Source organism: Panthera leo, chromosome B4 (genome assembly GCF_018350215.1).
Source record: "Panthera leo isolate Ple1 chromosome B4, P.leo_Ple1_pat1.1, whole genome shotgun sequence".
In the NCBI taxonomy this organism is placed as follows: Eukaryota; Metazoa; Chordata; class Mammalia; order Carnivora; family Felidae; genus Panthera; species Panthera leo.
Genome location: NC_056685.1, coordinates 81296071 through 81310754, shown reverse-complemented (window position 1 = coordinate 81310754; position 14684 = coordinate 81296071). Strand labels below are relative to the sequence as shown.

The following is a 14684-nucleotide window of genomic DNA, read 5'->3' as shown; positions in this document are numbered from 1 at the left end:
ACTACAAAGTTCACTTCTGTAAAAGGAGCAAGTTCTGAAGATGTTGAATATGAATATTATTAAAGAATATTGTTTGCTATAGTACATTTTTACCTACAGTTAACAATACTATATTGTGGCCTTAAAATATAAGTGGGTAGATCTCATATTAAATGTTCTCATCACTTTATAAATATAATTTGTACTGATTTTCAACTGTAGCAGTTAGATATAGAGACCAATATTAACAATAATCCTTACTTTTTCCTGATAGCTAATTATTCTCTATGACAGGTTCATTTCCATCCCTATAGTGCATTATATATACCAGATTTATTGGACACTGGCCTTATCAGTGGGGAAGTATATGTTAAGAGGTTATAGAACCCTGTTTGCCAGCTATTTGTCTTATTTAACACACAAATTATACTTCAGAGAAGATGAAATTGAGAAACCATTTATAAGTTTTCTCCTACATTTTGAATCTCCTTCAGTTTTCTATTATTTATTTTGTTTTTTCTTCTCTAACAACTCCTGTATTTGTCAATTGAATAAATTGCATAGAGATCATTAGGAACGTTGCACCACTAATTAGGATTATATTATATTTTCTATTACTAAAAAGTAATTTATATAATTTAGAATACTTTTTTTGTACCCATAATTCTTATTTTAGTCTCTCTCTGTCTCTCTCGCTCTCTCTTTCTCTCTCACACACACATCTCTACATCTTTCTAAAATACTTTAGTCATTTAATACCTTAAGTAGAATGAGTGGAAGAGTATTTTAACAGGTGAAATTCTAGTTTTATAGATTTTTTTTGCTCTGCTATAAATTTATATAAATATAAATATAAATTTATATAAATATAAAATTTTGCTCTGCTATAAAGCTTTCACAAAGTTTCTACAAAACCTAAAAGATTTTGTCTAGGCATTAAATAATTCAGACACATGTCTTGTTTCAAACATGTCCAAACGTAGAGAAAGAAGTATAATTAATATTTCAGCATAGTTAGAAAGTGGAGCTTACATTCTCTGAAATTAGAGAAAATAAACTGATCCTACAGATCTAAAACAGCTATTACTTCATAATTTTCTACAGTATGTGCAAATGTATGCTTACTATATATAGTATATATAGTATACTATGCTATATATATTCTATATATAGCATATATATAGTATATATATATACTATGCTATATATATATATGTATGTATGCATACATGTTTGTATATATGTATCTACCTGTATATCTACCTATATCTACTGAGTAATTATGGAATTTGTAAATATGGAGATCTATTTGGCAACATGAATACAAAAGTATATATTATTAGAGATTGCTTTTTTTTTAACCAATAGATAATTTGTATGGACATACCTATTAAGTGTGCAATGTTTCTTGTTTTTTAAATGTGTGTTTTAAATGAAAACTTTCACATTTTTTTCTGTAAATCATATGGCATTTGAAGAATTTTTTTTCCTAGAAAAATGACAAGATGGTGAGGGAATTCCTGTCAATGAAAATCATATAATTATATCTTCTGTATAGATTAAATAAAATATATCAATATTTACAGAGCCTCTTCATTCCTGATGATAATTGTTTTCCTAAACAAAACTCAAACTATGATACTGTATAAAACAATAGTTGCTCAAGAAGTTGCAACTAACAATGTGTTCAGAAGACTGGGAACTAGAAAGACATATGAAGTTATTATAATTGAATGGGAAATATATTAAAGGTGCTTCTTAATTGTTAGAAAGAAACAAAGAATGAATAAGGAAACAGGAAGGCCATTGTGACTTGAAGAATTCCTTGAATTTCATGTTTGTATATTTTAAATTGCCATGTGGTATGTGGCTAATTCATGACACCACAGCCTTTCGTTATCTGGAGAAAAATACAATCTTCCTTGCCCTGTCCATGAAGGCTCGCCTGACTTGCTGATTCCTTAGGCTGTAAATAAATGGGTTCAGCATGGGGGCCACTGAGGTGTTTAGCACAGCAACTCCCTTGCTCAGAGACACTGTGTCTTTTGCTGATGGATTAATGTACATGAAAATGCAGCTGCCATAGGAGATGGAGATGACAATCATATGGGATGAACATGTGGAAAAGGCCTTTTTCCTCTGACTAGTAGAAGGAATTCTTAAAATTGTTCTGATGATATGTGTGTAAGACAGAAATATCAAGGCCAAAGTGAACATTAAAGTGAACACAGCACAGGAAAACCCCAGCGCCTCTAAGAATTTTGTGTCTGAACAGGAAAGTTGCAGCAGGGGAAAATAATCACAGGTAAAATGGTCAATAATATTAGACCTACAGTAATTAAGGTTTAGGAGCAACATGAGTGCGGGGAATATGATTAAGAATGACGTTAGCCACGAAGAGAAGACAAGGAGTATGCAGACTCTGTGATTCATGATGGTCATGTAATGCAGAGGTTTGCAGATGGCAATGTAACGGTCATAGGACATGGCGGCCAGAAGGTAAAATTCAGTGACTCCCAAGAGAATGAAAAAAAATAGCTGAGCAATGCAGTCATTAAAGGAAATGGTTTTATCTCCAGTCATCATGGTGCCCAGGAACTTGGGTATGCTGACAGTTGTGAATGAAACCTCTAATAAGGAGAAGTTTCTGAGGAAGAAATACATGGGGGTCTGGAGGTGAGAATCCAGCAGCGTAAGGGTGATAATGGTCAGGTTGCCAGTGATGCTGAGCACGTAGGTGATGAGCAGAGAGACAAAGATCACCACCTGAAGCTGTGGGTCATCTGACAATCCCAGGAGGATAAACTCTGTTATTTCTGTGTGGTTTCTCATTCCTCAGTTGCTTATTTGTTGTCCTCCAGCCAGATCTCTAGGAGAAAGCCCAAGGAAAAAATTTTGAACGTAGATTAACAGAAGTTTAAGTGTAGAGCCAGAGTTTTGCTGAAATAGTATGTCATTTCATCTACAGGGGAAAGTTTAAGAGTCTTTGATTTATTTTTCTCAGCACACTAAACATCTGTGCTGAAAACTCCTGTGAGCTCCTCCACTACATTGTGCCTGTCTGAAAGTTAGCACAGATTCTTACCCTCAAAGCCATTGCAACCCAATCCAGTGCCTAGAAGAGTCATAGAAGGCTTAAAATAAACACATGTCTCATTCATTAATTAAGTGATGTTGAGTTTGTTGTTGAATCAAACACACCCATGAGGTGAAGTTCTCTATTGTATTTCAAATTCCAGGCCGCAGATCACACAGGCTGGGTCTTAGTTTTGCAAAAGCTATTTTTTTTTTTTTTTTTTTTTTTTTTTTTTTTAGTTTATCTACTTTTCAAGATGTGTGTATCCGCTAGGCCTAAATTCCCTATATCAAGTAAATATATAACAAAGATATGTAAAAGAAACCCCAATTTTTTGGATATACAATTTAGTTTTTTAAAAGTGTTTAGTGTTTATTTATTTTGTGTGAGAGAGAGACAGCACAAGTGGAAGGGGCAGAGAGAGAGTGAGAGAGAATCCCCAGCAGGCTCCACACTGCCAGCGAGGAGGTCTATGTGGGGCTCAGACCCACGAAGCCGTAGATCATGACCTGAACCAAAACCAAAAATTGGATGCATAACCCACTCAGGTGCCCCTGAATATGCAATTTAAAAAAGAAAACTTCATAAAACATTATTTTAAAGTTACTTTCATTAAGTTTCTTTAGAATTCATTCCTTCAATTAACTTTATTCCTGTTCAGTAATGTCAGTCTTCCTTCATCAGGGGTTGCTTTTTTGAAAGCGCTAGTTTTTCATAACACCTAGAAATCCCCAAATGCATTCTCATCAAATAGACAATATTTGGTTTCAATCTCAAGGTTGAAATTTCTGCTCTATTTAGCTGGCATTGGAGAGCCAGCTTTTAAAAATCTATTATTGCTATTCCATAGTTAATAATGTATCAGTGCACTGTATTTTTACCCTTATTTAAACTTTTTTGCATAGTCTTTTTTTCTCCCGTGTTTCCTTTCAATTTTAAGACTTTTCTGAAAAATAATACCATGATTGACTTTCATACTCTAGCTACTGATGAAACCTTTGAGGGAATGTACGAAAAGCTATGAAGGAAGTTACGATAGGTAAGGAAGGGTTCATGTGAACATCACTGAAAATGAGTACTGATACCCCAGTTTTGTAGGGTCAGAGAACATGCTTAAAGAAACTGTAGGGAGAGATGATCAATATCACAGTCTTGGGGAAGGTATACTATACTATTTTTGTAAAGATGTTAATGAAAATTCAATGAATTGTATTCATTTACCAGCATCAACTAAGCCTGATGCATGTTATGCCTTCATTCATTCAGCAGCCTTTTGGGAGAAATAAACTTCAGTGTTTAACAAGGTGCATATGATTCCTCAAGTCTGAAACCATCCCAAGGATGTATTCATGCAGAGGATAAAGGATATCTCTAAGCATTTAACTCCTCTTTATTGTTTCTTTTTTTTCCCAGTATATGAAATTTATTGTCAAATTGGTTTCCATACAACACCCAGTGCTCATCCCAAAAGGTACCCTCCTCAATACCCATCACCCACCCCCCTCCCTCCCACCCCCCATCAACCCTCAGTTTGTTCTCAGTTTTTAAGAGTCTCTTATGCTTTGGCTCTCTCCCACTCTAACCTCTTTTTTTTTTTTTCCTTCCCCTCCCCCATGGGTTTCTGTTAAGTTTCTCAGGATCCACATAAGAGTGAAAACATATGGTATCTGTCTTTCCCTGTGTGGCTTATTTCACTTAGCATCACACTCTCCAGTTCCATCCATGTTGCTACAAAGGGCCATATTTCGTTCTTTCTCATTGCCACGTAGTACTCCATTGTGTATATAAACCACAATTTCTTTATCCATTCATCAGTTGATGGACATTTAGGCTCTTTCCATAATTTGGCTATTGTTGAGAGTGCTGCTATAAACATTGGGGTACAAGTGCCCCTATGCATCAGTACTCCTGTATCCCTTGGGTAAATTCCTAGCAGTGCTATTGCTGGGTCATAGGGTAGATCTATTTTTAATTTTTTGAGGAACCTCCTCTTTATTGTTTCTGAAGGCAGATCCATATTTCCCCCTGGAAGAACACGGTTTAGGTTAACCTCTATATTATCTTCCACCCTTTTAGTCAAAATCAAGAATCCCTTCAAGGACCCCTGAGACAGCTCTTTGACATATTCAAAATGAAAGTTAACAATAATACTTCATATTTGTTGAATAAGATGGCCACAAAGTACCTTCAAGGTTTCATTCTGAAAGGACCCCTAGTTAATGCCCTTTCAAATTTTTTACCATCAATTTAGTATTAACAATGACCCTTTAGATAAAGTAGAAACTGATAACTTCTTTGATGCCCAACATGAGAAAGGGACTCTGTATTAAAGGATATGTGAAGAACCAAAAGGATGTTCCTTTAAGAGATTAAGAGCCTTAGACTGATTCCATTTTATTTGCGGTGCATTTTGTGGTTGTTAATAATGTCCTAGTTGCACTGGGTAGACATATCCCTTAGTAATACAATAACTTTGAGAGGCTAATTGTTTCAACTTTTTCTGTGTTTACTAAATTCACTCTTCAGTTCAACCTTATTAGAGATCATTAGAGAAACTTCATGAATCATGGCTTCCAAGCATTGTGCTTTATGATCACATCACTCTTTCTTTCTTTTTTTTTTTTTTTTAACTTTATGAGTAAAGAGTTCTTCAGCATTTTGGCTGATACGTTAGAGGAAAGGAAAATTGTTTAATTCAGTGTTGTGGGTAACATCTAGGTTGGCTTCATAATTACTCTAAATTTACTTTCAATGTTCAATCTTGCTGGGCTTTGGGCCATGGCACAAGTGTTCACTAAGAACTTCTTTTGGTCTGAATAAAGCTAAGACTCCCCTGGAGAAACCAATGAGTGGCTGGAAGGATTGTACCTGTAGGAATTGTTGGCAAATACCAACTCCTAACCTCAAACTTTCAGTTCTTTATTTAGACAAAAATAAGCAAAGAGGAAGAGTACATAAAGTGATAATAAGATTATGATATCAAAACACTATTAATTTTTGGAGTGCCTGGGTGGTTCAGCTGGTTAAGCATCCAACTTTGGCTCAGGTTATGATCTCGTGGTTTGTGGGTTGGAGCTCTGTATTGGGCTTTGTGCTGACAGCTCAGAGCCTGGAGTCTACTTCAGATTCTGTGTGTGTGTGTGTCTCTCTCTGCCCCTTCCCCACTCACTCTCTCTCTTTCTTTTAAAAATAAATAAACATTAAAAAAAAAACCACTTAATGTCTTATTCATGACAGTCTAGGGTAAATTACTATCACAGAAAGTATATGGGTTCTGCAATTAGAGAATGTGATTTGAAGATACAAATGGAAGTGTGACTTTGGCAGTTTCTTAAATTCCCTAAGCATCAGTTTTTTTCTGTTTATCATGGAGTTAAAATTTCAAGGGCATCTTCAGAATGAATTTAATAATATATATGCAAGTGCTCTATAAACCATGTGGCACTTACTATGCTTTAAGAAGAACTGGTGTATTTATTTTCTTTTGGTTGAAATTGACTTCCAACTTTGGGCAGAATATTCATAGTTAACTGTAATTGACCAAAACCATTATTCCAATGAAATTCTAAGGACGTTTATATTCTATCTCATATAGCCATTAGGACACATCTATGGAAGTTTTATCTTTATTCCCAATGAAGCATTAGGGTCAGTGTGTTTTTGTACCTTAGATATATTCGTATAGCTAACAAGTGTTTAATCAGAGAATACCTAAAATTAAAGTCTGTTCTCTTAAAGAAAGTACTACATAGTCTATATTAAATTAGAAACACAGGCATAGAGTGGTAATTTCTTGCTTTTTATTTAAGAAAAGGAATAAATTTATATAATAAAATATACTAAGATCTCTTTAATTTATAAATATATCCAGTTGCAAAATACTACTCCAATATACCCTATTTAATATGCTTAAACTTTGAGCTGATAAGTAATGAATCAATGATAAGGTTTGAGAGACTACCATTCCCTCCCCTATGTCCTACTTACCTTGATTTCATACAGTCTCACTGATATGCAGAATGGCTGAAATATAAAAAAATATTAGTGGTTTCCATTGTTGTAATCCAGGGAAATCAGTGTCCTGAACACAGTTCCTCTCACTGAACACATTTGCTCTCTCCTGTTAATGTTTTTGACTTAAATTTTCCATTTTATCTAGAGGGAATAGATTTCTTTGAGGAAAGAGGGTGAGAAAGGAGCAAATATATGAAAGAGAAAAATTTCAGAAGGTGTTTTAAAACTGTCTGGTACAGTTCCTACATGGATTTTATGTAGCATAAGCTACTTTATGTTTTATCTATTCTCTGCCACTGGCTCAAGGGGAATAATTGAGTGAATCAAATTGCCAGGACAGGACTAGACACAAAACACTAAGGAATATAAAGCATAACACATTTGTACAGAAATTTGAAAAGGAAGCTTGGGGGACAGTGTCCGATGAGACAGAAAAAAATAACAACCTTGTAGTGTGATTTGTTTCTCTTGAGAAACGGAGACCAACAGATTATTTTCCAGACAGAGATTACTATAAAATATCTTAATTCTTACATCAGCTCTCTACCAAATGCATCTCTCCTCCATGCCATTTTTAAAAACTGAGAATCTACCACATTGTATTAAGTCATTCGTTGGCTCCATTAACTTTAATGTGCCTTCCACAGAGAATTTTGGGACTATAATACTGCTAGTACTTTATATTTTGTCCTTGTCACTCTGGTGGCACCAGCAATGGCAGTTGAAGCGTTTCTTCTTTTGATTGATTAGTGTTCCAAAGTATATGCCAATGACAATATTAGGGATGAGTACCTTCCCTGACCAGACTATAATCATATAATCATGGCCAAATGAGATAATGTGAGTGCAAAACACCAATAAAATTGTGCTGGTCTGTAGTAAAAGCTATGCAAAATATGCAGGTCTCTAGATTTGAAAAATGTACACAATAGAGCAAACACAAGTTTTTGTCATTTTGTTTCATTTTTCAAATCAGGTTATCACATTGACTGTGATAGCTCAACACCTCGGGCAAGTTCCTCCAGCTTAGAATTTACACATGTGTGAAAAATAGATAATCACTAAAATTTGCCATATAGCTGTGACAGCTCAATATGATATGATTTAGGATATATCTAGTTGAGCAAATGGCACAGAGTAAATATTCTCTACAGAAGAGATACTATTATTTGTGAAATTCCTATCAAACTTCCAGGTGCCATGTCTTGGTGACTGCCTAATGTTTATCAATCTCGTATGTTTCAATATAATACAGATAAACAAGGAGAGCATATAAAATAAGACAATGTATGCCTTAAGCATAAGTAGAAAATAAAAGACATATGACTTTCAAATAGTTTATATACAGTAAAATAAACACTCAAGCCTATATCAGAGTGGAAAGAATTAGATACTGCAGATAGTATGCAAAAAATATGGTTGTTATAGATACTGTATTTCATATATTTTATAACTTTAAGAAAGAAACTTAGATATTAGTACAAGAAAATAAAATATAAAGAGTATGTTTTTAAAACATTTTACTCCATTAGCCATTATAGTATACAATATTTTTACTATTTGGAGCAATCAGCAAAATGGTATGTTTTATATCCACTGCCTTTCTATTCAGAATTGTAAATCAATGAGGAAATGGAACGTATACACACTTTGAAAGAAAGACACAACATAGTTACTTTCAGTGTACAAGAAAGCTTAAGCAAATGAGCACAGCCTTGCAAGTATCTGTGAGATGGATATGGAAGCATATTGTAGAAGTCAAAATTTTGTTTTTCCTTTAGTGGATCTTCCCAATAACATCCTTTCATGTTAATACATACTTTCATTTGTTTCTAGAAAACACTACTTTATGAAGCAAGTTTTGGAAAGCTTGTTTTACTTGCTGGTTCCTCAGGGTATAAATAAAAGGGTTCAACATAGGAGCAATTGAGGTGTTGAGAATAGCTACCCCTTTGGTCAGTGATGCTCTTTCTTTTGCTGAAGGCTTGACATACATGAATATACAGCTCCCATAAGAGATGGAAATGACAATCAGGTGAGAGGAACATGTGGAGAAAGCCTTTTTCCTCTGAGTAGCAGACGGGATTCGCAGAATGGTGCTAAGAATGCACATGTAGGAAAGAATCACTAATGCCAATGTGAAGAGCAGAGTAACAAAAGCAAAGTAAAAGCCAATCATCTCTAAAAGCCATGTATCTGAGCACGAGAGTTGTAAAATGGGGAAATAGTCACAGGAGAAATGATCAATTACATTGGCAGCACAGAAATCTAGCTGGAGGATGAGCATGAGTGGTGGGAAAATGGTAAGGAATCCCCCCAGCCATGACCCAAAGACCAGTAGGGTGCAGATTTTCTTGTTCATGATGGTGGTGTAGTGAAGAGGCCTGCAGATGGCAACGTAGCGATCAAAAGACATGGCAGTGAGAAGAAAAAACTCAGACACACCCATGAAGATGAAGAAAAATAGCTGAGCTAAACAATCGTTATAGGAAATGGTCTTGACTTTAGTAATGATTGTCCCCAAAAATCTGGGGATAGACACACTGGTGAATATAATTTCTAAGAAGGAGAAATTCCTCAGGAAGTAATACATAGGAGTCTTGAGATGAAAGTCTGTTAAGGTGAGGATGATGATGGTTAGGTTTCCGGTGACACTTAATACATAAGCCATAAACAGAAAGATAAAAATTATAATCTGAAGCTTTGGGTCATCTGAGATGCCTAAGAGAACAAATTCTGTAATCACTGTATGGTTTCTCATGCTGATTTTTTATTTTCTTTAAGCAAAATCTGTTGCAAAACAAAACAGAAAGAAAATGTGCATAGTAAAGGAGTTGAAGATTTAAATGTTTGTATTATTAGCCCCAAGAAATGAAGCCAATGGAACTTTTTTCCTGTTTGCATTTTTGCAATATCCACTCAGTCCCATTACAGCAGAAGCATTTTGCACATCCTGTTGAAAAGGAAAAATGTATTCACAGATCTATGTTAAAAGTTCCCTCATGAGTGACTGTATACCACATCTATACCTGTGAGCAAATTTGTAACCAAATTTCTAATAGTGCACTACATCTTTTAATATTTAGCTATTCATTTTCATTTTATTTTAATTCCAGTATAGTTAACATACACTGTTATATTCATTTCAGGTGTACAATATAGTGATTCCAGAGTTCCATACATCACCCAATGCTCATCCTGACAAATGAACTCCTTAAACCCCATCACCTATTTTACCCATCCCTCTGCAAACCTCCTCTCTGGTAACCATAATCTTGTTCTCTATGGTTAAGAGTGTGTTTCTTGGCTTGACAAAGCAGGAAAGAATATCTAATGGGAAAAAGAATGTCTCTTCAACAAATGGTATTGGGAAAACTGGTCAGGACATGCAAAAGAATGAAAATACACCCCTTTCTTAGACCATACACAAACTCCAAATGGATTAAAGACCTAAATGGGAGACCTGAAACCATAAAAATTCTAGAGGAGGGCACAGGCAGCAATGTCTCTGACATCAGCTTTAGCAACACTTTACTAGATAGGTCTCCTGAGTCAAAGGAAATATGTTTCTGCAACAATACTTACTCTGTTTCTAATTTAGATATTGAGACATTGTTTTCCAGTTTCTAAGACTGTGTTCTTAGGACCAAAATGTCCAATTTTGAGTTTTAATTTTGATGCCATTTACAAACCTTATTGTCTTATAAAATTGGGTAGAAGCTGATGACCAAATCACAATTCCTGAGCTTAATAGTAGCTATGATTAATGTTATTCTTTTTTTTTTTAAATGTTTATTTATTTTTGAGAGAGAGAGTGAGACAGAGTGTGAGTGGGGGAGGGCCAGAGAGAGGGAGACACAGAATCGGAAGCAGGCTCCAGGCTCCGAGCTGTCAGCACAGAGCCCGACATGGGGCTCGAACTCATGGACAGTGAGATCATGACCAGAGCTGAAGTCGGATGCCCAACCGACTGAGCCACCCAGGTGCCCCAATGTTATTCTTAATATATATTCTTTTAAATATGAGCAGAGGAAATAAATGTGTTGTCTATCAGGAAATATTAGAATTTCCTTAGTGATAGATAAGAGTAAAGTTCTCTATTTATGAGAAAGAAAACTAAAACCAGAGATATTAGTTAATACTCACATAGGTAGAGCTATATCAATAATCTATTTTGACAGCATACTGTTTCACTTATGTCATTTTTATGTTCCTTATTTAAATTAACAACTGTTTTCTGTTTTTTCTTTTTCCACTATTTATCTTTTAAAACTCTCAAATTTGTCTGAGGGCAAGCAGGAACTGATAAGGAAGTGTTTTTGATAACAAAACCTTTCATTGTCTTCTTTCTAGGAGACTAAATAAGTAGAATAAATAAAATTCTTTGTAAAATTTACTTTATAGAAACCACAAATTTCTAAAATGTAGACTATATGACTTTTACCTGTCTTTTTCTCTTTTTATTCTTAAAAATCAATCAGATTTTATCTACGGTCTAAGTCCTCAATAATATTTGCTGTATTTTTTTTTTTCCCTATGGGGTGAACTGGGTAAGTCTGTAGGAGTAACTGTCAGGCTTGTATTGTGTCTTTTTATTTTCTTTTCTTTATTCCTGACAATCAGCATTCTCTTCCTTTAGGAACAGACACATATTTGTTGTAACATACCGGCAAAATTGGCAGATCAAAAGGCAGAGACTATTTCTGTATTTTGAAACATGACTGGAATGCTAAAATATAAAATTTGTTTTAGTAAATATGCTGATATGATAAATTGGGAATCACCCTGCTTTATTCCAACAAAGTAACCTTTGGAATGGGAGAAAGATAAACACATTTATTGACAAATCTAGAACATACTTACGTTTTGATATGTCTAATGATTCCAGTCATAAATACAACCCCAGATTTTCTTATTTACTTAATATGTGAGAGAGAATGCATTCATAAACTACTTCAGGATACTTTGTCATCAGTTCTCCCATGCCTCTGTTATGTAAAAGCCTCTCATACTGAGAAAAAGGCAGGCTTGAGTGCATGCAAGCTTTCTATAGCCTCTGCTCTAAGTGAAGGAATTTCTCTTTATCACTTTTATCTTTCCATATAACCACAAACATTGTTCTGACCTGAACTTAATGAAGTTCTTAAGTTCTTAAGTTCTAAGAGTTCTTTAAGTGATTTCCAGGGAATACTGCCTTATGACTGGAAGTTAAAACATTTCAAAGCTCCCTGGATAAGAGGAAGATTGACTACTATCCAAAGATAAACCAATTTTACCTTCCCTGGTCACTGTATAAATCCCCCAAGAGACCTCGGTCAAGAAAGGAAAGGTGCAAGGACAGATAAACTCAGATGTGTAGTGATGCCATGACACGCGTCTTTCCAGAAAGCTAAGTGATACAGTGAGGTAAAAGCAAAAGTGTACCTGCTAGCATATACAATCATCCTGGTTTCCCTTTGGCTGTACTTACTTTTCCTAATATGCCCATGGCACTTAGTGTACATTCAGGAGGTAATTTATTCTCAGCTCCTTTGGGACTCTTTAAATACAGAGCTGAGCCACATGGTAGTGGACTCTTCATTGAAGGTGGCACCAAAGCTTTATTAATTGATACATTCCCACTTGTATAAAGTAGAATGAATACATAAACAACTTATTTCATTTATTTTTGTTGTGCATTTTTATTATTAACTTTAAAATGAAAATGTCCTCACTGGTTACCAAATTTGCTATAAAAAATCATAAAACATAAAAACATTCTGACTTGAGTGTTAGGTTATTGCCCACCCTCTCCCAAAAACATTTGGATGAAATCCTCTGCCAGATATAAAAATCTTCCCAGAAATCCTTCATCTTGTCACCTGTCAGCCCCAACCAGCTTACTACATCTGTACTCTTTATGACCCAACTGTGGATCTCATTATGCCTTGAAAATGCCTGTTCTGTGCTCAGCAAACTTACTTATGCTCTCTTTTTCAAGTTATTAATTGTTTTTTTTTTAATTTGATTATAGTGCACACACGCTGTTACATTAGTTTCAGGTGTACAGCTTAGTGTTTGACAAGTTTATACATTACACTGTGTTCACACAAGTATAGCTACCAGCTCCCATTACTTGCTATTACAATATCATTGACTGTAATCCTTTTGGTGTCTTTTATTTCCATGATTTATTCATTCCATAACAAAGTCTGTATCTCCCTCTCCCCTTCCCCCATTTTCCTACCCATCCCCCCCCTCCTCTGGCAACTATCAGTTTTTTCTCTGTATTTACAGATATGATTATGCTTTTGGTTTGTTTACTTTTTTTTTTTTTAACAGCCACTTATGAGGAGAATCATATGGCATTTTTCTTTCTTGGTCTGAGTCATTTCACTTTACATGATGCCTTCTGTGTCCTTTCATGTGGTCTCATACTTCTCATTTTTCAGGGGAAAAAAAAGGTTTCTTAGTACCCTCAATATATATATGTCTAAATTTAACAGGGCTAAGGCACAGTAATATTTGACCCCTTTCTGCCATTTCAGACTCACTTCTTACCATCCACCCTCACTTTTTCCACTCCAGAATACCTGCGGTTTTATTTATGTATTTGTTGTAATAATCTTACTTTTTCTTCTCCTTTGGGGCATTCACAGTCACATATGATCTTTACCCTGTTGGAAATGAGGAAAACGTTGGCACTTCAGTTCACTTCTACTCGTTCATCAGTGATACTTTATTTATATTTATTGCTTTGTTTTTACTTGAGTATTGATGACACACAAAGTTACACGAGTTTCAGGTTATAATACTGCAGTTCAGCAAGTGCATACACTGTGCTGTGTTCACCGTAAGAATAGCTACCACCTGTCACAATACCACACATTTATAAAAGCATTGACTGTATTCCTTATTCTGTACCTTTTATTCTCATGACCTATTTATTCCCTAACTAGAAGCCTATACCTCCCACTCCTCTTGCCTATTTTGCCCATCACCCCAACCCCTCCCATCTTGCAAAATCAATTAGTTGTCTGTAATAATGAGTTTGTTTCAGCTTTGGTTGTTTGTTAATTTTTTTTTTTTAGATTCTATATATAAGTGAAATCAGGTGGTATTTGTCTTTGTCTGTCTGGCATATTTTATGTAGCATAATCTCTATGTCCATCGATGTTGTTTTAAATAGCAATATCTCATCCTCTTTTATAGTTGAATAATGTTTCATTGTATATGTGTGTGTGTGTGTGTGTGTGTGTGTGTGTGTGTGTGTATCTGTGTGCGTGTGTGTATAATGTCTTCTTTATCCATTCATCTATGAGTGTGCACTTTGGGTTGCTTCCATATCTTGGTTTTTGTGAATAATGCTCCAAAAACTGCAGGGCTGCATATATCTTTTGGAATTGGTATTTTTAGTTGAATATTTTTATTACTTAGAATAGTAAGAAAAATGATTTGTGTTCCATAACCACTGGTTTTATGTTCACAATCATAAATCATTTACATGGGAACTTGGAATGTTTAGCTAATGAACTCAAGATTTCCTATAGCTGTATATAGCAAGATAGTGGAGATTAGAAGGTTAAAATTTCATTTTCTCTTATTAAATATTCATGATAATATTAATTCATCTTAA

The 14684-nt window shown here is 34.9% G+C and overlaps 2 protein-coding genes across 2 annotated transcripts; both read right to left on the bottom strand.

Moving 5' to 3' along the window:
- Positions 1 to 1875: 1875 nt before the first annotated feature.
- LOC122223619 (olfactory receptor 6C1) lies at positions 1876 to 2826 on the bottom strand. The gene has a single exon (XM_042944596.1). It carries the CDS (start codon positions 2809 to 2811, stop codon positions 1876 to 1878), a length of 936 nt encoding a protein of 311 aa, XP_042800530.1. The 5' UTR covers positions 2812 to 2826.
- A 6065-nt stretch (positions 2827 to 8891) lies between these two features.
- LOC122223618 (olfactory receptor 6C3-like) lies at positions 8892 to 9830 on the bottom strand. The gene has a single exon (XM_042944595.1). It carries the CDS (start codon positions 9828 to 9830, stop codon positions 8892 to 8894), a length of 939 nt encoding a protein of 312 aa, XP_042800529.1.
- Between the last annotated feature and the right edge of the window lie 4854 nt (positions 9831 to 14684).

What these genes read in the sequence shown, in the direction of transcription:
- LOC122223618 (XM_042944595.1), bottom strand. Translation starts at nt 9,830, where the DNA reads ATGAGAAACCATACAGTGATTACAGAATTTGTTCTCTTAGGCATCTCA.
- LOC122223619 (XM_042944596.1), bottom strand. Translation starts at nt 2,811, where the DNA reads ATGAGAAACCACACAGAAATAACAGAGTTTATCCTCCTGGGATTGTCA.